This window comes from Aulonocara stuartgranti (assembly GCF_965226115.1).
Source record: "Aulonocara stuartgranti genome assembly, chromosome: 20".
Lineage (NCBI taxonomy): Eukaryota > Metazoa > Chordata > Actinopteri > Cichliformes > Cichlidae > Aulonocara > Aulonocara stuartgranti.
This window is the reverse complement of record NC_138956.1, coordinates 22,649,510-22,674,973: the sequence shown is the minus strand read 5'-3', so window position 1 is coordinate 22,674,973 and position 25,464 is coordinate 22,649,510. Positions and strand designations below refer to the sequence as shown.

Sequence of the window (25,464 nt, the reverse complement as noted above, 5' to 3'; positions counted from 1 at the left end):
ACCTTTTCTCACCGCCTCTCTTCCATCCCTGACGAGGCTTCGACAAAGAAGACTGATCAACTGAAGGGCCAAAAGCATCTCTCAGGTCCTGTGTAAAATCATAGCTAGATTTTTCTCCTCATTTCTTAAGGACGTGGGTTTCAGTTACTGTTCTTATTTTCATTTTTAAGGTCTGTTATTTCTCATTTTGTCTTTCACTTGTCCTGTTTCCCTGATTTTTTTTTTATGACATACTGAGATATGCTAAGTATCTGGCTAATAGCTCTAATAGTCCTAATAGCTCTTCTGGGAATCACATTTTTGGTGTAAATTAAAAAAAAAAAAAAAAAACCAAAACATTACAAACATATATTATGCATGGTAACGTGGTTGCAAATCAGTGATAGCATTAGCATTAGCAAATACACTGTGGGACGCAACTTGTAGTGCACAATGACTCAGACCCAGGGCTGGACTGGGACAAAAAATCGGCCCGGGCATTTTGACTAGAGACCGGCCCACCAAAAATGTGACGTCATTCAGGGGTAAAACCGCAAAGGATTCTGGGAACTTGTGGCAAGAGGTACTAGCGCATGCAGGCTTTCAATTGAGTTACACAGCGATAAAAAGAAACACAAAAAATGGCAAGAAGCTGTTGTATTATTAACTGCAATAGCCGGTGTTGTGCCAAAAAGTCTGCCAAAAACTGATTGCTGGTATTTAAATTGCTATGAGTAACTTGTTGGGCTATAATATGTGAAACATATGTCAAATGCATCCCTCATGGATGACATGAAGTCATCTCTCCATCTCTCTCTGCTGCTCTTCTGTCTCCTCTGTCACAGACTTCTCCACTTTAGATGATAAATCAGCCTGGTGCAACATGTAAGGATTGGCACAATTTGTTAAGATTTTGAGGAGTTTGAGAAACTAACCTGAAGCATAAAATAAAATTTACTATCAGTAACTTCATAGCACCCGCCCAGCAGTATATAAACTCCATCATGCTAGCTAGTACGCAGTACCAGTTATTCTAAGCGCCTGTAAAAAGTCAGCACAACGAAAACAAACTACAACTAAACTTGGTTTATATCTGACACAGATAGACAGCAGGTCATAACTTCTTGCCTGAAGTTCAGTTCCTCTGCCACTATGACCGGCGGCCGCCTCGGTCTCTCCTCCTCTTGCCTCCCCTTTCCCTTATCCACCTGCTGGCCTCCACCACTTGCTGATGTTGCTAAATCTGTGGAAGCTATGCCATAGCTACCGCCAAACAATTCAGTTATTTTTACACATTTGGCAGCGTCTGCCTGAAGGGCTCGTTTCTTTTTGGTCCTAATTTTTTCTGCACCTTCTTTCCTTTTTTTGTTCTCCATTTTCTTTAGTTCGTCTATAAGATTGCTAAACAAGGGGGAGGGTGCATCCGACCTCCTCGGCTGTAATTGGTCCAGCCCAGAGTCAATCATGACCAACTGGCCAATCCAACACCTTTCATTATTTATACCCTTCCAAAAAAAAAAAAAAATCGATCGGCCCATAAAAACAAAAAATCGCCAGCGGCCCACCGGGCAGATGCCCGGTATGCCCGATGGCCAGTCCAGCTATGCTCAGACCTCTAACTCTACCACCACCAGCAGCATGTCCTGAGTTTCATAACCATTATTAGAGTTGCTGAAATTTTTAATTTTGGTTCCCTATGCAGGAGGGAATAATTAAAACATGTTCCAAACTAGCAGATTTTCAAATATAAATTTTACTCTCCTTCTATAAATTTAGCCATTGTATACAGTTCTCTGAGAAAACATTTTCCCCTTTTTTGTATATTGTCACACTTACATGTTTCAAATCATCGCACAAAGTCTTTTCATTTCAGATGAGACTAGATAAATTAAGTAAATAAAAATGCAGTTTTTAAATGGCAATTGATTTTATTAACTGTTATTATTAACAATGGCATTTATTAATTCATCAATGACTCATCCAGGAGCTAAAAAACAAACAAAACAAAAACAAAAAAACTAGGGAATGAAAATGTCACTTGTCTCAGTTAAGGTCAGAGTTCATAATGGGGTGCTAACAAAGAGACTGGGCAAAAATGGTAAGGTTCCAAGGTGAAAGCCACAGCTGACCAAAAACAAACAAACAAACAAAAAACACACAAGTGTTCATCTCACATTTTCCAAAAAAAGAAAAAAACATCAATCATCATGATGATCTCCAGGACATTTAGGAAAACTGTTGTTGACACATTATACGATCATTTTGTAAAGGTGGTGTTTTGGTTGGTGTTGAACTGCTTTGGATTATGAGGACAACCTCTGCTGCACCTGGAAAGGGAGAGGCTGCTTGTGGCTTTCAGAGGAATCTGTTGTTGCTGCTACAATAATGACTTTGCCGGATTTTCCTTCGCTCACCCACACTCTTCTTACACACTTTACGTCATGGCTCCCCTGTTATTATGGGTGTCTGTGCTTACATAAAAAGACTTTGTTACGTCTTTTATCACGTCTGTGAACTGCCATTTGCTGGAAGTCTTAAATCACGACTGGATCACCTCGGCATTGAAATGGATTACACAGAATAAAAGAAGGTCAAGTCTGTAACATGACAAACAGCTGAAACACAATGTCAGCTTCATCTGCAGGATTAAAATGGTCATACAGTTAAATTCAATTCCAAAAAAATAGCGTCTGTATATTAATATTGTAAAGGCAGGATATGGTGCAGGTCATATTAGAGGACCAAATTAACTAAACCAGTTTAAATAGCATTCTTATACTGGAATAATCCTTTTTTGCTATGAAAGCCCATTATAAATTTATTCTGTTTCTAAAGCCTCGTAGAACCTTCATCTCTTTTTAATCTTACACGATGAATAAGCAAATAACCACCTACTCACTAAAAATAAACCTGTGCTCCTGCTTAAAATGTATAGATATTACTGTTACGCGTGAGCTGTATTTGGGCTGTTCAGGGATTAAATCATAGATACTAAAATGAAGATTATAGGACTTTTTTTTTTTTATAGTACAGCTTTATGTTTTCATGCCCATTCCCTGATGGGCTGTCCCAGTCTTCCTCTATAAATTGCTTCACTTGATCCTCCTGTTGGCATCTGCCTCTAAGGACAGCCTACAAGCAAGACAACATGAGGACTGTCGGTTGGAGTATTTTGGTTTTCATGTTAGCCTCACCGGCTTCAGGTAAATAGTGATTTGTTCATTTATTATTTTCGTATATCATGTAAATGATGTATTTATTTATAAAACTGATGGTATGATTTCCCAAAAAATACAGGTCAAGTATCACAGGATTGTTCAGCACCAGATAAATACCCGAACACCAAACTGGAGACGAAATATGCCAGGAGACAGAAATTCAGCCACAGCGAGAAAGTTTACTACAGCTGTGACGACGACTTCACTGCTTTCAGAGGCAGCAGGGTTGTGCAGTGTGTTGATGGACAATGGACCAAACTGACTTTAAAATGCGAAAGTAAGAATTTGACCATTTATTTGTTTTCAAGGGCGGAAAAAAAAAGAGTCGCTTGCGTGTTGTTTCACTCAGCAGCCTGTTTACTGAGATATTCTTAGACCTGTAATTTACTTAGATGGATTTAAAGCAGCGCAGAAGCCCGCTAACACCCCCTACTGGGGAAGGTGTTTAATAGATATACAAGTAAAAAAAATTTATCAAGAAAAAAGTCGTTCATAAAAAGAAGTCAGAATACACACAGGTTCAGTTCAGTTCAGTTCAGTTCATTTTTATTTCAAACATTTCAAACATGTGCCTTCACAATCATTACAAAATATCATTCCATTATTTGTTTGAAAAGGAGTAGGCTGAAGTATTTACTTATTTGTCCCTACCCCCTCAAGTTTTACCTCTCATTCATTTAATTTTTTTTTTGTCTTAAATTAAACAAACAACATATGAAACATATGAAACATATGAAGTAAAACAAAACATAACATACATAAATCAAAAACAAGAAATTAGCAAGCCCCACCACAGTATAGTTTCTTGCATATGAAAAATACAGAATGTGTATATTTGCAGATACACAAGTTATGGAAAAACAACAAACCAAAACAAAACAAAAAAACAAAAAAGAACCGCAACACCATTACCAGCAACATTACCGTCCTGGGTTAACCCCGTTTTCTTCATTCTTATACTTATTTAAAATTAGGTTTTTATATTTTACTTTAAACTGTTTTATGTTTTGACTGTCTTTTATTTCTTCTGTTAGACTGTTCCATAATTTAACTCCTGCAATTGAGATAGACATAGTTCTTCAAGTTGTTCTAGCACTTTGTATTTTTAAATTCCATTTCCCTCTTAAGTTATACCCACCTTCTCTTTCTATGAACAATTTACAGATTTCTTTGGGAAGCAATTTATTTCTTACTTTATACATTATTTGCGCTGTTTTAAGCTTCACCAAGTCTTGGAATTTAATAGCTTGCATTTTGACAAAGAGTGCATTTGTATGGTCCCTGTACCCTACATTATTTATTAATCTAATGGCCCTTTTCTGTATTATAGTTATTGTTTGTGTGTTACTTTTGTATGTGTTTCCCCAGACCTCTACACAGTAGCTCATATATGGCAGTAGTAAAGCACAGTATAAAATGTGCAGTGCTTTCTGATCCAACATATGCTTTGCTTTCCCCAGGACGGCAATGCCCCGTGCCAATTTCCCCCGAACATAAGTAATGTGTGGCTTCCAACAGAGCTTGTGGTCAATGATCACCCCAAGAAATTTTATTTCATTTACTCTTTCTAAATATACATTGTCCACACATATTTCTACTTCGATGTTTTTCTTTTGGTTTCCAAACAACATAAATTTGGTTTGGGAAATTTACTGACAACAACATTTCTTACAGCCTTAAAGGTCGATTCACATTTTTCAAGTCTAAATCAGTTGAATAGAGTCATTTAATTTACTTTGAATAACTTTTTTCCCTTACTAAATAATTAAGAAAAATAAATGTCTAGATGCATGCTAAGTTACCCAGTTAAGGAAACAAAAACTTTGTGAATTAGAAAAAATGTGGGGCATGATCTCTTTGGCTTTCTTTGGTTTGAGAGTCACGTGCCGGTCTAAATAACCATACTGCAAACTAATTTTTAACTAGATTATAAGAGATAGTGTACTAGTAATGTAATTGCCTCTGTTTTACAACCAAACTGATTAATGCAGTTCTGTCTTCATAATCAATGGCCTTTTTAAAAATGGAACAGATTTTAATCATTGCCAAACTACAAGATGCAAGATGGTGCTAACAGAGCAAAAGGAAACTAAAGAAATACGTTTTGTCAGATTATCAACTGAGGGTGAAAATTCTTTGAAGAAAAATGAATGTAACTTACATGATTCATCACTCTGCTCTTTTTGAGTCATTTTCCCCATAAATAGGCTTGTAGTTCACCACATATTTTGGCTTGAAGGATAAACTGTGTTTTACAGTTGATCTCTGCAGCCTCTTTAACCATAAATGATCATTTCATGATTTAAAATTCTTTTATATTGCTGGTATCAAGACCAGTTCTGGGCTTCTTAACCTCAGACAAGCATCAAATGACAAGTCCTCTACAGTATCAGTTTCTTCACATGTTCCAGTTTTTTTTCTAGACCTCCATAAAACATTCCAGCGAAATCAGCCTTGGTTGTGGGCTTTTATATTTCCATCTAGAAATTAAACTGTAATGTGTCATTTACACGCTTACTATCTTGCATTTAACAGAGATATCATGTGGCAATGCTGGTGATCTACCCAATGGAGAGTTCCAGTATGAAGGGAATTCATACATCGGGGAGAAGGTTTTTGCTGTGTGCAATGAGGGGTAAGTTTTACTTTGAAGAACTCCTAAAACATCAGAATAAGACTTTCAAGTGGTGTTTGACTGCATCTCTTATCTACAGATACACTCTGAAAGGGCTGAACTACATGATATGCAAAAGGTCTGGATGGGCTGGTGAATTCCCATCATGTGAAGGTACAGTGATGTGGTACATTGAAGTACTCGAACTAGCTTGTAAATGGAAACCCAATAGTTGTGAAACTGTAAGGGGTGGCTTTAAGTGGTAGTGTTAATGCGTAACTAATCCCTGAATGTTATGTAAGTTGGGAGTTTAATCTCTTAACTCAGTTGAAGCAAATTTCCCATGTTTGTTTTGGACAAATTGTTATTTGCACAGAAGTCCACTCAGGTTCAGATCAGGCAGGCTGTTCCTCCCAATCATGCTCCTCCAGGTCTCACTGTCATTCCGTGTGTGAGCATTAAAGACTCCCAGAAGGATAATTGAAGAGCACACTCCAGCCCTCCACCCAGTAAATTCAAGAAGGCTGGGTAGTCTGAACTGTCAATGGGAGCATAAGAACAAACAACAGTCAGAACCCGTTCCCCGACCCGAAGGTCCAAGAAAACAACCCTGTCATCCACCGGCAAAACCCCCAACGTACAGTCCCACTGCCTCAGGGCAAGTCCAGGCACAGTCCTGGAACAATCCAGCTCCTTTCCACGAAACTGTTTCCAGAGCCTGACGTATGTGACGTATGAACCCAAATATATCTAACCGATATCTCTCAACTTCATACAACGCACTTTCCCTGCCAGAGAGGTGACAATCTATGTCCCAATAGCCAGACTCGATAGCAAGGTTCCCCCTGTAGGTGGTGGGTGTACAGGAGCAGGCTAAGTGGAAAGCAGCTCAGGCAGTAGCTAAAGCAAAAATCTCAGGTGTGGGAGGAGTTCAGTGAAACAATTGCTGTTGGTGTCGAAGCAACTCTGGAAAACCTATCATGTGATTCAGCAGGGGAAAGCATTGGAGCTCCCCACTCCCTCTACTCACATGGTGTATAGAGTGAGTGGGGTGTTTTTGACTTCAACTGAGGGCATAGTCGGGCAGTAGAAGGAATACTTAAGATAAGATAATAAGATAAGATAGGACTTTATTAATCCCTCGGGTGGGTTCCTCTGGGAAATTCGACTTCCAAAAAAAGCACAGCAACGACCGAAGTTACAGTTACAGAATTGTTATATATATATATACACACACACACACACACACACACACACACACACACACACACACACACATATAAATACAGAGACATATATAAATAAAATATACAAAGGGGATAAATAGAATAAATAGGAATAAAAAATAAAAATACAAGTGAATTGCACATTTCAAGTATTGAGTCTATTGCACTATTGACTATTTACAAAAAGTATTGCACAAGGTATTGTACAGTGAGGTGAAGAGGCACTACAGCTTAGTTGTTCCCCCCTCCTTTGTCCTCCTGTTTCCCCTCCCTCTCCCCTCCAGAGAGGAGTTAAACAGTCTGATGGCGTGTGGGACAAAGGAGTTTTTAAGTCTGTTAGTTCTTGTCTTGGGGAGAAGCAACCTGTCACTGAACAGACTCTTCTGATTTACTTAGAGGACCTCCTCCCATTGGCATGTCTTCTGTAGAGGAAACAGATTCTGGGTATGATGGGGACAACTTGCCTATCACCAGAGGTGAGGTGACTGAGGCAGTTAAACAACTCCTTGGTGTCCAGGCCCCTGCATTAGATGAGGTTCACCGGAGTTTCTAAATAATCTGGATGTTGTAGGGCTGTCTTGTTTGACATGCCTCAGCATCAACATGTGGAAATCTTAGACGGTGGCCCTGGACTGACCTTGGAGTGGTGGTTCCAATCTTTATGAAACAGGACCGGAGACTGTGTTCCAACTACAGGGGGATCACACCGCTCAGCCTCCCCAGGAATATCAATGCCAGGGAGCTGGAGAGGAGAGTTCATCCATTAGTCAAACCTCAAATGCAGGAGGAAAGAATGTGGTTTTTGTCCTGGTTGTGGAACAGTGGATCTTTATCCTCTCAACAGTATTTAAGGGTGCATGGGAGTTTGTCTAACCAGTGTACTTTTGTGGACTTGGAGAAGCTATTTATTCGCATACCTCACAGTATCCTGTGGGGGATGCTTCAGGAGTATCGGGTGCTGGCCTGCTGCTGAGTTATTCAGTCTGTGTACAACTGTGTACAATTTCTAGGTGGAGCCAGTTGGTGGAAGGCTTTCACTTTGGTGGCCACAGGATCTCCTCTGCTTTTTGCAGATGATGAGGTTCCAGCTAATCTGGATCAGGGAAGAGTTGCTCCCCCAACTGGAGGAGTTTAAGTATCTTGGGTCCTTGTTCACAAGTGAGGGGGAAAAGGAGCAAGAGATTGACAGACTGATTAGGGCGGATAGCAGGGTCAGAATTTTGGTGTAAACTACATCAAAGCACGGATCCAACCTGCCTTGTGACAGCAGTTCAGACTGTAGTTAATGTAATGGTGTGGGAGATATGTTGTTGACACACTTTGGGCCTCTTAGTACTATTTGGGCATTGTTTAAACACCACAGCCTATTGTAGTATTGTTTCTGACCATGTCTATCCCTTTATGACGACAGTGGTCCGTATTCTGTTGGCTTTGGCAATGAGTTCACTGTGATTAAATGGCCTTCATGGTCACCAGATCTCAAACAGAGCTCCTGTGGGATTTTATGGAACAAGAGATTCACATCATGGTTATGTAACTATGGGACACTTATCATGTCAGCATGGACCAAAATCTAAGAAAAATTTTTTTCATTTAACTTATTTAATCTATGAAAAAGAGAATTAGAGCAGTTCTGAAGGCTAATGGTTTCAGCGCAGTACTAGTAAGGTATATCTACTGAAGTGGCCAGTGAGTGTATAGCCAGTTTTTCTAAAATAAGTATTTAGATTTATTAAATTCTAACCTTTGTTCACTTGTACTTAAGACATGAAATAAATGTTTCTTATTTTTACTATCAGAGGGAGGCATCACCTGCCCAACCCCAGAAGTAGCCAACTCTGTGCAGAGAACTGGAGGTGTTTCTGCATACCAGGTGGGAGAGAACCTGACCTTCATCTGCAGTGAGGGTTTCCAGCTGAAAGGAGCTCAGCAGACCACATGTGACTCCAGTGGCCAGTGGAAGCCTCAACCTCCTCAATGTGTTCCCATACCTGATGATAAAATTCAACCATCACCTGGTAAAGGGTTCATATTTTTACCTGATACGCCACTTACGCTGCATTAGCACTATGAAAAATGGCCTTCATCTGAGTTTGCTAAAACTAAAGTGATATCTTCCCCTGTGGAAAATGTTTTCAGCAGGTAGCTGTGGTGTGCCACCAGCTGTCAGCAACTCCAATGTCCACCTTGCTGACAGGTTCATTACAAAGACATCTTTCTTTTCTGGGCAAAAGGTCTATTACAACTGTGATGTTGGATACGTTGCAGCAGGCGGCAGAAAGTCTCGCCTCTGTATTAATGGGAAATGGACACCACTGAAGCTTAAGTGTGAGCGTAAGTATATTTGATATTTCTTTTTGATCAAGTCTTTTTATAAAACCTAGTTTTTCCACATTTTATCCCATGACCAGGATAGGATTATTGTTGACATAAAAAAATATATTTTAGAATAGCATTTATTAATGTAACACTCTTCAATTAAATTGTAAGTTGCACCCTTGTCCATCAGAGGATTTTAGTGGCCCTTCAGAAATCAGAAATAATTCACTCCATATCTGTTTTCAAATATCCTCCCGGAAACACTAAACAGTGAGTCCTGGACAAACCTCTACCACCTGGAGTTGACTTTTCTTACAGTGGAATGATTTAGATCATATAATATGGATTTTTAAGCCTCTTTGCTTTACTTTTTTTTTCCACGCATTTACATTTTACCATGGTATCACCCCTGTGGGGAGTGCTTAAAACATTGCATTTCTATTGCATACTTAAAAAAAAAAAACCCTGTAGTCTAGGCTGGGTTACCACTGAGAGTAACCTTGAATTGGACAGGATTACTGCATTATCTCATTTGACTAAGTCTTGAGGCTCAATTGAACTTATCCATGGTGAGATGAATGAATGTGTTATCCAAAACGACAGCACCACATGATGATGATAGTTTGTCTTGCTGGACATTGCAATAAAAATTCTTGAAATGCAGTACTGTCATGTTAAATTATTTCTGTTCTTTGGCTGTAAAGGAAAGCTTTGTGGCTCAGCTGGAGATATTCAGAGTGGACAGTTTGTATATACTGGAGTAGAATTTGGAGATACCGCTACAGCCGTCTGTGATGAGGGGTAAGAATTTTTAAACCTCCTGCATTCTCAGTGAATGCAACTTTGAAACAAAAGGGGTTTCAGCCTTTTGGAGTTATCAGAACTTCTGCATTTATTACTCGCAAAATGTTTTCTGTACTCGAGTCACAATTGTTATTCTACAATTGTGTAACATAACATACAATCGAGTTACTCACTGTGTCCAATGTAGAAGTGGAATTTTAGAAATCATTTCGAAGATGTGGTCTTTAAATGAACTCTGCGACCCATTTCCTGACATTTAGGTTCATGCTTGTGGGACGTGCAACCAGACACTGCATGAATAACGGCTGGAGCGGACGCAACCCTGTTTGTGAAGGTTAGGTTGCCTATCGCACAAGCACACCACAGCTTTTAGATGTCAGTTGGTTTTCCTGAATCTCAGCATCCTAAAATTATTGTATTTCTTGCAGCTGCGGTGTGTGAGGACCCTCCTGAAGTGAGCAACGCAGAAATAACCGGCCTTCAACGTGAACCTTACACATACAAGAGTGTTATTCGCTATTCGTGTCGTGCAGGAACTCTTGTTGGAGAAAGGGAGATTTGGTGTACTAAACATGGGACATGGAGTGCACCTGCACCAGAATGCAAAGGTCATATTCTGACAGAGCAGATTGTAGTTTTTATTGTGTTTATGAATAATCATTAAAGTTGAATTCTTTTCTTTTTTTTCCCCCACAGAAATAACATGTCCTTCACCAAATGTGCCTAATGCTTACTGGACAGGAAACCACAATCAGAAGTTTCAGTACAGGGCCACTATATATATTGAGTGTAACATGGGTTATGTCATGAGTGGGCCAGGTACAGTGTACTGTGAACGTGATGGCCGATGGTTACCTGAGCTTCCCAAATGTCAACGCAGACGTAAGTAATCAGTACTTTTTCCTGGTATGAGTAACCTGAAGTACTGTTCCCACACTAAAACTATGATTGCCTTTTTTTTCCCCTCCCCAGGTTTTGTCAACCAGTGGGGCTAATTCCCCAGCTCTCAAACCTTAACCTTCCATATTCAGCGCTATCTGTCAAAACTATTTAACAGCATTCAATGGATGAAAACAGTTAAGCTAACATTGCATTCTTACCAAAATGCAACTTATTTAAAATCAACCTAAGCCATTTGGGATACCTAATAACCTAAAAATTTATTATACATTACTATACAGACATTAAAACATGTTTTAAATGAAGCTGAAGTACAGTTTGTTTATTTTGATACGCGTTTGGGCAAGAACAGGTACAAACTTTTCATTCACATCTGTACATAGGTTGGGTTTTTTTCTTTTTATTCCTTACAGTTGATAATGTTATGTGTATCATCTCTAGACTAAACGGTGAGTGAGCATTTCATGAACAAACAAGCTACAAGAAAACAAGAACACCAATTCCATTCATTTTAAAAAGACAATACAAAATCCAGACATTTCTTTACATGAGCAATAACAATTCAAGTGCAAATATCATTATCAACTCCGATACATCATAGCAAACTCTTATTTTAAAAGGCAACAATTAAAAGGGGGGGGAGTAAATCAGGTTGCAAAAAGGGAAAAAAGAAACAAGCTGATTTAGGTGGGATGGGTCAGTTTTTGGCAACGTGGGCCAAGTGAGCGCATGGAGAAGTTGCATATTGGATTTTAAGATATAAATCAATGACTGAAGCTGATAATAAAGTGAGGATTTTATAGCTGACGAGTTGTGTTACTTGGCCCAACATCGCATTTGAGTCCAATATGTTCAATTTCTTTGTCCTCCTAAAGTCTGAGTCTTAAAATACATGGGGTGACAGTGCCAACCACTTCACCAAGATGCCACCCCTTTGTTACATTTCACCACACATAATGCATTTTTCTAAAAGTAGTTACATTTTAGAAGTTAAATATCTTCACAATGACTTACATTTAATACAAGGAGTCGCAACAAGAAAACAACCCAAAACACATTTCACAAGTTTTTGTGTCACACTTGGCTTTAACCAAGAATTCATTTTCAATCATTGCACTCTGTATTAAAATAAAGGGAAATGACTGACTGCAAATCTAGAGCCCAAGACAACTACACATGCCTTCTCTTGGGAGGTCTTTGGAAGATCTGTCTTCTTTAGGACAGAATAAAATTTGAGCAGTCTTGGGTGTCTTTGGACTTTGGCGGGTCGGACATGAGGGGCAAAAATTTATTTTGGGGGCCCTGTGTAAGAAAATTGTAATTACAGAATTCAACCCTCGTCTAATTTATTTTCATTATTTACAAGACTAAAAAAAATAATAAAAATAATAAAAACAAATTATAAAACTGGTGGAATATCAATTTCCTGGGTGTAGAAACTATAGTGTATCAGATTCGGAGCTTCCCTTTGTTTTTAAACCTATAGATTATAAATGTGTAGCGTACATCAGAAAGACAATGAGACTGAAGAATTAAAGTGACCTTTTAAAAGAAGCAGCAAACATAATGTCCCTCAAAGACATTTCTTTCTCTCTGAGACATGTTCCACTAAGCATCACATTATCTCATTTCTGTGGCTCCCAACAACTTTTTTCATAATATCCACCACGTTCCTAAAATAGCTAACCACCCTTTTTTTTGTATTTGCTTTAAGTTGGCTTGGAAAAGAGCAACAGAAATAATCTGAAGGTTGGAAAATGCTGGTACAGTCTAAACAGACAGAGAATAACTGTTTTAACAGTAAAACCCTTGGAAACTGCTCTAAGAGCTCAAATATAGTCGGGCTTTGAATGAGCTGGACCGCAGCTGCGACATGAATTTTACAACTGCTCCTCCTCGAGGACAGCACACAGACACTGAAGATGGAACCAGAGTTACACAACACTTGCACAACACTTACAGTCATACTTATTGGTAGGAGTTGAGCTCATTTAAGCAAATACAATAACAAGCTCAGACAGCACGCACAAAACATCACTCCTACTGTCTGAAATAGGCGTTTCTATTGTTTGTTTTCTTTTTGTGTGTGTGTGTGTGTGTGGTTTCATTGCACAACACAATAGAAACCAAACCCACTCACAATACTCTATATCCCCACTAAATGTTTGAGCTCAGGAATGCAGACCTGTGCTGAATGGTAACTGACCAAAAAAGAAAAAACAAAACAAAAATGGTGTTGGAAAATTTCTCAGGTCTGCATAGTGTTTATTGTCAAAGCCTACAAAAAAATAAGAGGGTAAACGTAAGAGTATGTCTCGTGTTTTTAAGTCCTGTGAGAGTTGCGCGATGTGGCCTATAAGATGGAGGGGGATATCGGGGGGGAGGGTCGCGATCCGGCGTGTCGGCAGCTGTGTGGCTTTTACTTGTATGGTCGCAGAAAAGCAGAGACTTTGCTGCTTATGAGACGGATGAAGGAGCGGGGAAGCAACTCGTTGGACTCCCGAGTGGTGTACTTAAAGTAGTTGTGTGGGTGAGCCAGCACATCAAAGAGAGTCTTTATCAGTTTTTTATCCTGTGAAGAAAAATCAACAGGTATAAAGTCTTTAATGAAACACACTTTAGTTCTCAGTTACTGCCTTAATCACATTTGAAGGTGTTGCTAAATACTGGAAAAAAAATTGCAGCTGTAAGAGAACATTAATCTCGTCAATATTAACGCACCGCCTGACTCACAACAACAGCTTTGTTTATTCTTACGACACCTTTCCTCTTCAATGAATCACCTTCGCAACAATGAATGATGCCAATGATGCATACAGTTAGCAGGAAAAGGAAAAAGAAAAGGGGGCTGGGCTAACCTTGAGGATTTCTTGATGGTTTTCAGAGGCGTAGAGCCTTCCGTCTCGCACTATGTCCTCTACGAGCTGTTCGTAGTCCTCTGAATTCATAAAAACAACAACGCATAATATAATCACTGCTTGCTTTCTCATAGCATGCTGAAAACAGGTCATGCAAAACAAGTTAGGTGGTGAAAAAATAAACACAAACACGGCAAAAAAACTCATTCATATACTGGAAAACTCCCTTTGACTCAACTTAATGTCACCTTTTTGTAAAGGGAAACTACAGTGTAACATTAAAGGTGATTCATAGGCAGGTGTGTGTTTGGTACACACCTAAGCCATCAGGGTGGCAGAGAAACTGATTAATCTGTCAGACAGTCACGTTTTCCAGCCTCTCTGTAACATTCCTTTCCTTTGTACTTTGGACTGTTAGCCATAAAAAATTATATTTTCCTCTATTTTACAACTTTTGGTTTTTCTGAATAATCGATCATTTAAAAGCAGATGACAAATATATAATAGTAACAGTTAATTGCATGTCCACCACAGTTGCACTCTGTTTTTGGTGCAAAATATGTAACATTTTAGTCATGACGGCAGATATGTTTTTTGTGCTGCAAGCGTTATTCTCATTAAAATGACATTAACGCCATAACCGCGTTAAACCGGCAAATCTCCAGTTACGCCGCAAATCTCCGTTGTGCAGCCCCACGCACGGGGCGACCCGCGCTAAATAGCTAACGGAGATTTGCCGCATTAATGCGGTTATGGCGTTAATGTCATTTTAACGAGAATAACGCTGACAGCACTAGTTTCCATGTACAATAATTAGCCAATCATTCAAATTAAATGTTGTCCATCTTTTTGCAAAAAAAAAAAAAAAAGCTAATATGTGTTGTTTTTACACAGCTACACTGACAAAAATAAAAAGACTGTCACCTGCCACGTTTATTAAAAATAATACTATATAAGATTTATTTTATAAAACAACCTTTTAAGGTCAGAAAAATTTTAGACACATAACAGTTCACAATCTAAGCCATCTGGTGAGAAAAGTGATAATGTTTCATACCATCATAAGTAACATAGGGGATCTGAAAGCCTCTGGCGCTGTTAGCCTCATTAGACTTGAAGTTAATCCAGAGACGTCTGGACCGAGCTGTGAAGGCGATGGGCCGCTCATATGTCTGACATGTCTCGTAGGTGGTGATGGACGTAGCTGACCCTTGTATTAAAGAAGAAAAATGACCAGGTTTATAGTGTGATTAAATTACTACATTTCAATGAAAGCTAATGAAAGAGGGCCACTTACAGTTCTTCCTCATAACCAGCACATCTCCACATTCATCCTCTGAAGGCAAGAAAATCTCCGGCACAACAATTAGGATCTTGCGCTTGCTGGGTGGGTTGATGTTCCAAATGCACTCCACATTTGCAGGGTAATTACCAGGATAGTTAGGTGACTCAATATAACCCATAAACTCGCCCATCTCCCCGCCACATTGCCTGTCTAGACGCACACAAACATAACAAATTAAATTCAAGCCCATGTCTGAGAAAAATGAACAACACAAAACAATCATTTTCATACTCACTCTTGCACTGCGAGACACTTGTGGCACCATCAAAATCAGTGGTGGTATTTCCAGGACAGGAGATGCAGTAGTTTTGTTTAAACTCTGTCTGATAGGTCCCCACAGGGCAGCGGATACAGCGGTGTACTGTGGTGTTGTAGTAATGACCTGGAGAACAATCAACTGCAGGGAAAAAGTAAAAATATTAAGCGAAGAAGTTTGGATTTCTTCCCCCCAGCAAAGATAAAAAGTTGACCTTTGACTTCACAGTCGTGGAAGGAGCTGGCCCCTTCCCGCTTGGTGCTGAGACCTCCCCCACAGGGAAAGCACAGGGTCCGTCCCAAATCTGGTTGGTAATTGCCCTGAGGACATGGCAGGCAAGGTTTGAATCCACTGCTGGAGTAGTACCCTGTTGGACACTGGCCTGGATTTGATGTGAACAACACAGGGATCAGGCTTTTTAATGAGTCAGAAATGGATGTTTAACATAGTCCGTGAGACTTTAAACAAGGCTACCTGCACAGGAGGAGATGTTCCGTGCGCCCACAGGCCCATGGCCATCGCTTCCAGGACAGAGGTCACAGGCCAGCTGCCCCTCTTTCTCCTGGAAAGTGCCGGGTGGACACTGGACACAGCGTTCCTGCTCACCGTGGTAGTAAGAGCCTGGCAAACATCTGACTGAGAGAACATCCACAATGGCTTCAGTTAGAGATTAGGACACACTTAGCTATAACTCCTCATTAACTAAATGTGTAACGTGGATGGATAAAATATGCATTTGTTATTTGTATCTGGGATCATTTCTATTAATTCTGGTGGTTAATCTTTGTAACACATGAGGAGAGCAAACCAGAGCAGATGAACACAGTTTTTTTTTTTTTTTTTTATTGTTATTGGCACCCCAGGTGATAGTGGGTTCCAAAGTAGCTTGCAGGGGCAGAAGCAATTGGCTAAAACAGCTTAACTTGCATGTCCTTTATTACATTTGCTAATTGGATGCAGAGCTGGATTATAGTAGAGCCATCACATGATACTGGATGACACTTAAATCAGCTGATCTCCTAGGGTTGTGGCTGGGTCTGATTGGGTGATGACTGATTAGTTTTATTGTGTAGAGACCTCACCTGAAGACTAGCTAAAGACACACCTTCTATGAAACAATGATGCACAATGTGACATTTCGTAAGGTTATATTCTGACATTTAGGGTGTACTAACACTGGGCACAATTGCTCTGTAATATAACCAACAGTCCAACCAATCTCCGCCTGGGCCCACCTGTTCAAGCAGCCCAGGACAGAGTTAACCAGACTTGACGCTCAGGTATGACCCAGTGCTCCCGTTAGTCAAATTAACTGAACTTTGGAGCTCAGACGTGCTCATGTGTGGTATTTATTGGCTGCTGTGAGTACATCCTAAGTTTCTAAATACATCCTTGCAGCAAAATTAGCTTATCCAAGACTACCATTTCTGCTCTCTGGTCTTACCACATCGGCCACTGTCCCTCTCCCAGCCTGGACCACAGTTTTCCTGAATAGGAGCAGCCTGGGGAAGTTTTTGGGCCACCTCATATTCCAAACCAGCAACTCTGATGAGGAAGCGCTCCTGGTTGATGGACTTCTTCAGAGCCTTGATATAGGTTTTAACCTGCTTCTCCATCCGTTGTCTCAGGCAGCTGAGATTACAACTCCCTGGATTGGAGTCCATAAAAAATGTAAATAAAATTTTAAATAATTATGTCTTAAGCACCAACTAAGTTGATCAAGGTTTTCCTTTGGGATGGAAAAAGAAAAGTCCAACCTGTAGCATCTGTAGGTTTGACCTCAGCTTCCAGCTCTAATGTAATGCGTGTTACTTCTTTGTTGGAGGGGTTGCGAGCACGTCGCCCTTTAGCTTTCTTGGAGGAGTCACATTTAAGGTTGACAAATGTTACAAGGCAGTTGCTGCAGGGCTGCCCTCCTCCTGTGGACACACAATATCATATAATATCTTTAAGGCAGCACCGGCATACATTGCTTGGATCTGTTATAGAGCAGTCAACCTTTAAATATTAAAATAAATAAATAAACAACGCATCTGTAAAGGAACATATCCAGTTAAGGACTGACCTTGTCCCAGTGTCCGTCCTCTGTCCTCAGTTCGGCCAGGCAGCTTAGGATGCAGGTGACATTTGGCGTTTTTGATCTTGAAAGAAGCCGTCTGCTTTACTGGAGGGGCCAGAGCCTCTACAGACAAACACAGCCCAGTGGGTAGGAGGACACTGAAACATCACACTGCCATCCCTGCAAAGACAGCTGTCTGTGCTGTTGTGATTGACATGTTGGGTCCTCGAAAACTCTGCGACCATATGAATATTGAGAGTGACAAACCTATGCAGCTCTGACTGCTGTTGGAGTTCAGCCTAGTGGGGGACTTCCCTCTGAGGATGGGGATACCACAACTGACAGAGTAGCTGTTATCAGATTCTGTAAAGGTTCACACAAAAATAAGTCCATAAACTAATCTTTTGGATCTGAGATAATTTGTGACTCGACTCTGAATTGCGGTGACATACCTGCCAGATAGTGAGCCTTAGAAGCACATGTAAGAGAGCAGCTCTCTTTCTTGCCAGTCTTGCTGCAGGTCAGTGTAGCCTTTGGTGCTACAAGCCCAGGAGGACATTTCACAGGCTCTGAGAGAAAACACAATCTACAATGTATCACATAATGTTAACACCAATAAGCTGGCGTAGAGAGAAAGACTGCACAAGCAGTATGTGGAAAAGGCCCGCTTCGAGTGTATGTCAGTGAATCAACCACTTGGGGGCAGTGCTGCTACATACCAATACAGTCTTTCTTATTCCAGTGCAGCTTGTACCCCGGTGGACAGGTACACTCATAACTCCCCAGTGTGTTGACGCAACCGTATTTACAACCTCCACGATTTATACTGCACTCGTCGATATCTGTGAAGAGAGGTGTTAACATAAGTACAAATGTCCTGTGGACATCTGAACATGCCTGGAGAAGATCAAAAAATATCAAAGGGAAAAGGATTTTTATTGACAAATACGGCAACAGAAATATAAAAACAAAACAAAACAATGTGATTAGTCCAAAACAATCTGGAGTCAATTCTGCTGATTTACATGAAAGACAAGCAGGCCTCTTATAAAACAGCACAGCTATGAATGACGAGTTCCTGTAAGCTCAGTTCCATTCATCCTCACGCTCTGGAAAGATTAATGCGTTTGCGTGTAAACAGAAGTGATTTCTCGTTTTGATGTCACCCACATTCAATTTCATGGTCAAAATTTCTCTGCTCTTCAAGGAGAAAGACTTGTGGCAAGCAGTAAATTATAATCAACTTTTCAAACACATGCTGAGCTAAAACCACTAACAGCATCCGGGATCCAGATGCAGTCTGGCTGCCGTCGATGCCAGACAGAAAATTAGTTTAGTGAGTGGAGCTGAGGATTCGGCAGGCTACGGACAAGTGGCACTGGGAAAGAAACGGAGATAATGGCAGTGATTGATGATCTTGCTTGCTGATATGAAATGCTCTTTCTTGTCTCATTCAATTATTCACTCTGAATACAAACAGTCTGCGTGCCACTGCACTCCCCGAAGAAGATGATGACTTCATCAGTAGCGCTCTGCTGTTCTGAAGCCAGAACTGCTTGAAAATGTTGTGAGGGATGTGCTGCTTATCCTCTGCATCAAAGCACTTCATTTAAAGGACAAAGAGCTCTAATGAAAATCTGATGGAAGCAGAGCTCATCTGCCAGCAACTGTTGTTTTGACTTCTTTGTTCTTCCCAAATTTGAAATGTGACCAAATAGACTTATTCTAACATTTCTCCAGATCGCTTTAATCTTTTTTTTTTTGCTTTGCATGCTCTAACAGAGCCGATGTAGAGACGAGCCAAGAAAGGAAAGGGCAGAACAAAAAGACGATCTGACATTTAGACTCTGCAACTGCTTTGTATCATGTAGCAGAAATTTAGGGTTCATAAAAATGTCAAAATCTTTTAACTGTAATCAGTTTTGTGAGCTTAATCGCCAACTGGCCCATGTTGCTTTTAAGAAGAATTTTTCCCCAAGCGCAATCTGGGCAGTGTTTTCTGCATTGGACAAATATTTATAAATCACCAACCCCCTCCTTTTATTTTCTTTAAAACAAAAAAAGAAGAAGAAGAAAGTTCCACTTTAATTTGTCCTTTTTTTGTGGTTTGGCGAGCAGCCATGCAACGGATAAATCCAAATACTGGAGTCGAGGGGTGATCATATGTCAACTCAGAGCAATTTTTAGATTTACTTTTACATTAAAATTGATTTTAGTTTAGGTTACAGTTAGTTTTGGACATTAAGAGTTTTGTTTCATAGTATTTTTTTTTTTCATCATTTGTAACAAAGGAAAAACAGCAAAACCCCCACATTTTTTAAGATTGTAAGCACTACAAATATTTCAGCTACATCCTATAAACATGACACCAAAGTGAAAATATGCAATTTCAAAAATAACAAAAAATAGGACTAATTGTTTAAAAAAAAAAATGTAAATGTTAAAATTGAAGACATATTTATTGTGCAGTACATACCTCTCACTTTGCAGCTGCATGAATATAATATGAGTAATTTGCACGATTTTTTAATGACCATTTGGTGATTCCAGAGTTGTCCTTGGAATAAAAAGGCACTTACGGTGCATGATCCTACATTACATCAGCAACACTGTTTGTATTGTGTGATAAAATTTGTTCCTTTCTTTATAGCTTAAAAAAAAAAACATTCTGTAGCTTAGATGAGTATCTTATTGTAAGCAACAGAAACTACGAGAGGCATTTTATTCTGCATTATGCAACAATCAACCCTCAAAGCTACAATAAAGGAATTTGTATTCATGTAGCACATTCAGGATGAGTAATGATTTATTTTTTAAAGAGCAAATTTCACCGCTTCGAAAGTGTGACTACCTTTTGAGCTTTAACCTGTTCAATCAATCATTTTTCCTGACACAGCAACATTCGGCCATAATCGAATGAATTTAAGTGGAATTTAACTGGAATCCAGCCTTCAACAGGCAGGTTATTGTAACCAACAAGATTACAGTTTGCAAGGAATTTGTGAATTGAATGATCGTTTTTTTCTGTTCGCATTATTTATATACTAGGATTGCATTCATTACATGTATTGATGTCAACCCTTTGTATTATGTGTCCCACATTTTCTTTCCAAGATTGAAAGCATTTGGAATTTTACATTTACTCCCTCAAATGTTTTTTCAGGTCAGATTAAACCACCCAAAGAGTACATGGAAGTTTATAAAACTTCAACAAAAACAAATATTTGCAGGGTATTTAGTGTCCAAGTAATATATTTCATATATTTCAAATACAATTCATAAGGTTAACATACGTACAGAGCACCATAAATGCTTAGTTTATGACTCTTTTGCCTAATATTGATCTGCATATGGTAAACAACCTGCTTTTTGGAGGTTTGCAAAAGAAAAACTGGTTTAGAGAGAAGCTGACTAGTAAAAGAGGGTAAACTGGCTTGGTTTAGAGGGGTGGATGAACTAAGGGGCTAACTTCTAATTATTGAAAGCTGCTCTATTACAGCCCAGGAATACAATTAAGGAGCTAGAAATAAGCCTAATAAGCCCCCTTTAAGTATTTAGGTATCAACTGGAACCCTTTTTGATGTTTAGAGATCTTTTTCATAGATCTATGTACAAACATGTTTTTCGTAGGATAAAAATGCCTTTCTGCCACGGTAAATGCTGACTGGATCAAATTAGGTAAATTCAAAAATACTTTAAAAGTATTTAGTCACGAGCAGTTTGAGTCTATTTTTTAAAGCAGATAAGCAAAATGAGCAGATTGTTTTGCTAGCCGAGAGGGAGAATGGCTGGATATACTCTCACTTGGGAGGAATGTTGACATGCCTCGGCACAATGCTTAACAGCAGGTCACTGACCTAATTGGGTTTGTTTAGGGTGAGTCTATTGTTTAACACCAGATTTCTGAATTGTTTGGCAGCCATAATGTCCGCTGATAAACCACAGAGGGGATAACATAACCTCATACTGTTGTGGCTGGGGACGAAGAAAGTACAGCAGCGATCACCATAAATCTCTGGGGTTATCTAACAGTTCCGACAGCGGTGGTGGTGGTAAAAAGAGGGGGGGGGAAGAAAGAGGGGAAATCATTCATCACTTGCGCTCTATACAATGGTATAGAGAGTCATTTACGCCTGACCATCTTCTTTCCTTTTAGCAGCTCAGTGCAGCCTGATCACAGTCCATCATGTGAGTAAAAGCCTTACAAATCCAATCCTGGCACATTTATTCCCTGAGCTGACAGCTAATACAGCTACCCATGTGTGGAATGGATCCCGTGAACCTATTAAACTCTTCTGAAATACAGCAGACTATGTAATTCCAGAATTACATACAGTGGGTGGATAAAAATAAAAGTAACCCCTTACAATGTATTGCAACCCAGCAGCACTGCCACCACATCTCTGACTCCATTGAAAGTAAGCATTAAAAAAAAAACAAAGAAAGAGTAGGTGGTTCACAAAAAATGTAAAACTGTTACTCCTATGCAGTTTTTGACTAACTGCACCTCCTGATCACAAACATCTACAAGTTACCACTCTCTAGTCTCAGTATAGTCAATTCTGTTGCAACATTCCCGATCAGTCGACCTGTCAAACTACAGACAAAAACACATAACGAGTCACTTCAAAGCTATGTATTTCAAGTGCATATGCCGTCTCTCTATGTCTCTCCCAAAACTACTGTGAGGCCCCGAGGTGCAGGAGACAGCAGCAGATTCTAACTGGTGATACACGCTCCATCAAAGGATCGCGGCAACACCCTGATGTGCTCTGGCGGGCCTCTTGGCAGATCTGACGTGCCCTCACACACCACCTTCTGACACCAAAGGCCGTTTCTCCTATCTGTTCTACACCAGGGTACAGTAACTACCTGCCCATTTTTGATGGACATACTCCACCTTGAAGAACCATAACCTCCATGATATTATTTCATGTTTTAGTACATTAAGTACAGCACAAATTGTCTGCACTTTATATGACTGCCAAGTGTAGCGTAAGTTCTTAGATTGAGTTCTTGCCTTCCAGGCAGCCACCTGTTTCAGCTCATTTCAGTCCATTTGAAAATCGACTTGTAGAGGTCTAAACCTGGCTTGTGAAAGGTAATCCATCAGAGTGAGCATTTAAATACACTTCAGTTTTACCCAAGAATGCAGCTGCATGTAGGGACGTTTTTTTGTTTTTCTATTTTTTAAGGATGTTGTCTCCAGATTAATGAGCTTAGCTTGTGTAAACACCAACAGTAACTATACATTGACACTTAAAAAAAAGTCTAGTTTGTGCCTTAAAAGAAAAGAAAAGAAAAGAAAAGAAAAGAAAAGAAAAGATGTCCCACAGCAGTCTAAGCCTATAGCAGCATAGCTAAGGGATGGTTCAGGGTCACCTGATGTAGCCCAAACTACAAACTTTATCTAAAAGGAAAGTTATGAGTCTAAACTTAAAACTGGAGGGACTGTCTGTCGAATCCAAACTGGAGCTGTTTCTACAGTAGAGAGGCCTAATATCTGAAGGCTCTACCACCCATTCTACTTTCAAACACTCTAGAAACCACAAATAAGCCTTCAGTCTTTGAACAAAGACATCTGAGGTCTTCAAGATATGAGAGGGCATGATCATTCAAGACTTTGTATGCGAGGAGATGAATTTTAAATTCAATTCTGTTTTTACCAAGGAGATGATCTCTTTCCAGTCCTGATGATCTGACAACCTGATAATAATAAATCATAAGAGTCCAGCCTAGAAAGTGGTCAGAATACAATATGGTTTAAAGGCATTTGTTCAAGTAATGGACAAACGTAGCTGATGGTAGCATGAGAGGAAAAGCAAAATGAAATCCAAAGTCATTATAATTCATCCTAAGGGGGATATAAATATAATGCACAAAACGATTTTGAAACATTTCATTCAGACCCACAAACTGTGACATTACTTGGAAAGTCAGAGGATCACAAAGGTTGTTAGGATGCGTCATTAGGGGACAATGGGTGTCTGTAAAAATGTCTTGCCAGCTCTTCTAAAAGCTGCGCAGACATTTCAGTCACTGTAATGCCTATGGCTAAACTTCCTGCAAGTCTTATAACAGTTACTGCAGAAATAAAACACTTTGTAAATTAGTCATGTAAAATCTATAAAATCTCTCAGCAGTGCTTTATTAAAGCTGTCAGTAGGCATGTTAAAATTAATAACATTTTTAGTATTTCTAGTGTTTTTTTTCCCTGCCAAACATAAGAGCAGTAAATGAAAGGTTAGCACAGAAGTGCTGGCTCTAGAGGAAGAGTGACAGACAGGAGATTTACACCCGGAGACAAGGCAAAGAAGAAACAGACATGCTGGCTCACCTCCACAGTGTGCCAGTCCGTAAAGGACGTAGCCCTTATGACAATGACATTGGAAACTTCCGGCAGAGTTGACACAAAAGTGGTCACAGGCACGGTCAAAAGAGCATTCGTCAATATCTGTGTAGATAGAAAGACATGCTGTTATAAACTTTTCAAACAGTTCAACAAATTACACACAAAAAGCCTCCAATAATAATGGGATCTGTCCTCGTTTCATCTTCTGTATTGTATTTCTTGGTTGTCAAGAATTGCAATGGGTCAGAAAATATGTCACAAAAAAAAAGTATTTTCCAAGAAAGGCGTCTTCTGTTTGGTGCATGGTATAGCGCTTGACCTCCTGCAGTCATGCAGTTTTCCATTTCGATGCACTGAAATGAAATTGTCCAAGTTGTTTTGAAATAACAAGTGGCCACAGCAGGAGACAAAAGAAAGCCCACTCTTTACCTGATAATAGGAGCCTTTGGGTTGGTTTTTCCACGCTAACGTTGGACCTTGGGAACACTTTCCTTCTCTTTCATCTTAAGCATGCTAAATGAGCCAGAGTCGGTACAAGTCCTAGAATTTGACTTGTCAGTCTGTTACTTGGACAACACGTAAATGTGCGTTTAAACATCCACATTTTTTGCTATAGCACGTAGATATACATGTCACAGTACGAGTGCAGATAAGAAGACGTGGATTTTCAGTTTCTCTGGTTTTCTCACCTTGTCAGCTTCACTTGCAAATCTACATCAAATCAGCTCCTTCCTGCCCGTCTCTGTCTCTCTTACACATGGATCCTGATAAGTTGCTTAAATGTCATGGGCTCAAAGACCATAAGGACAGACACATGAAGCTACAGGAGACTGATGACATTTGGTTTTATTGTGATCAAGGCTCCCCTTAATGTCAGTAATGATCTCTGTCAAGCCGAGACAGCAAATGCTGGTGGAAAATGGGGATGTGCTACAACTTTGCTGGATCAACTTGGCAAATAAAACAAAGGTTTCTCAGGACTTTCCCAGGAATATCATGCTTTCATCAGCTACATCTGAACCTCCTCTGGGTTATGAGGAAGCACACGCTGCCATTAAACGGAGGTCACAGGTATTTCACAGCAATTAAGTATGTTTGGTTAAATGATATGCTGGCTTAAAGAACGCAGGAAGACAGACTGATAAATATCTGCTCAAATCTTGCATGGCTTTTGAAAAAATAAAAATAAAACATTGACATTTGCGCACTGGGCATAATCCAAACTAGACAGATAAACCATATGAGGATCACTGAGGTTAATATTTGGCAGGCATGTTGTAAGAGCAACCAAAAGATAAAAATGTTCTGAGATTAATAGCTTATTAAGATATCAGTTTACAAAGCTGTACACAAGCTTTGAAGGAAACGTACAAGCTGATGTTTTAAAGCTGGAAAAACACCAAAATGTATAATTGGTGCAGCTTATCTTTTACAAAATAAATCTTCTAGAACATAATTTTTTTTTACCACAAACCAAGTATTAAAAAAAAAATGACAACAAGCTCATACAGTTCTTGCCATTTGTCTCCTGCGG

The 25,464-nt window shown here is 39.6% G+C and overlaps 2 protein-coding genes across 5 annotated transcripts in view; one reads left to right on the top strand and one right to left on the bottom strand.

Moving 5' to 3' along the window:
- Positions 1 to 3,075: 3,075 nt before the first annotated feature.
- On the top strand, positions 3,076 to 11,365 carry LOC309696533 (membrane cofactor protein-like). Of its 2 annotated transcripts, none has more exons than XM_082517806.1 (11): positions 3,076 to 3,182; positions 3,277 to 3,474; positions 5,733 to 5,832; positions 5,912 to 5,985; positions 8,837 to 9,055; positions 9,180 to 9,371; positions 10,061 to 10,157; positions 10,421 to 10,494; positions 10,589 to 10,768; positions 10,857 to 11,042; positions 11,133 to 11,365. In XM_082517806.1, the coding sequence occupies exons 1-11, from the start codon at positions 3,128 to 3,130 to the stop codon at positions 11,153 to 11,155; spliced, it is 1,398 nt and encodes a 465-aa protein (XP_082373932.1). In that variant the 5' UTR covers positions 3,076 to 3,127; the 3' UTR covers positions 11,156 to 11,365. The 2 variants fall into 2 exon arrangements, with proteins under 2 accessions (XP_082373932.1, XP_082373931.1); XM_082517805.1 differs by having other exon boundaries at positions 9,177 to 9,371.
- Positions 11,366 to 13,147: 1,782 nt separating this feature from the next.
- scube3 (signal peptide, CUB domain, EGF-like 3) overlaps positions 13,148 to 25,464 on the bottom strand; it is a 74,908-nt gene continuing 62,591 nt past the window's right edge. For all 3 annotated transcript variants that reach the window (XM_082517802.1, XM_082517803.1, XM_082517804.1), the window contains 14 exons: positions 23,916 to 24,032; positions 18,298 to 18,420; positions 18,031 to 18,147; positions 17,846 to 17,941; positions 17,585 to 17,701; positions 17,277 to 17,438; positions 16,964 to 17,167; positions 15,994 to 16,155; positions 15,734 to 15,901; positions 15,499 to 15,660; positions 15,216 to 15,413; positions 14,976 to 15,128; positions 13,919 to 13,998; positions 13,148 to 13,632 (listed from right to left, as the gene is read on the bottom strand). In XM_082517802.1, coding sequence (XP_082373928.1) covers positions 13,480 to 13,632; positions 13,919 to 13,998; positions 14,976 to 15,128; positions 15,216 to 15,413; positions 15,499 to 15,660; positions 15,734 to 15,901; positions 15,994 to 16,155; positions 16,964 to 17,167; positions 17,277 to 17,438; positions 17,585 to 17,701; positions 17,846 to 17,941; positions 18,031 to 18,147; positions 18,298 to 18,420; positions 23,916 to 24,032 — 2,012 coding nt within the window. In that variant the 3' untranslated portion in view covers positions 13,148 to 13,479. The remainder of the gene's footprint in view (positions 13,633 to 13,918; positions 13,999 to 14,975; positions 15,129 to 15,215; positions 15,414 to 15,498; positions 15,661 to 15,733; positions 15,902 to 15,993; positions 16,156 to 16,963; positions 17,168 to 17,276; positions 17,439 to 17,584; positions 17,702 to 17,845; positions 17,942 to 18,030; positions 18,148 to 18,297; positions 18,421 to 23,915; positions 24,033 to 25,464) is intronic.

Bases quoted from the DNA above. Each gene is read 5' to 3' on its own strand.
- LOC309696533 (XM_082517805.1), top strand. From the start codon at position 3,128: ATGAGGACTGTCGGTTGGAGTATTTTGGTTTTCATGTTAGCCTCACCG. The intron at 5,986-8,836 runs GTACAGTGATGT...TTTTACTATCAG, and splicing joins TGAATTCCCATCATGTGAAG to AGGGAGGCATCACCTGCCCA. The intron at 10,769-10,856 runs GTCATATTCTGA...TTTCCCCCACAG, and splicing joins ACCTGCACCAGAATGCAAAG to AAATAACATGTCCTTCACCA.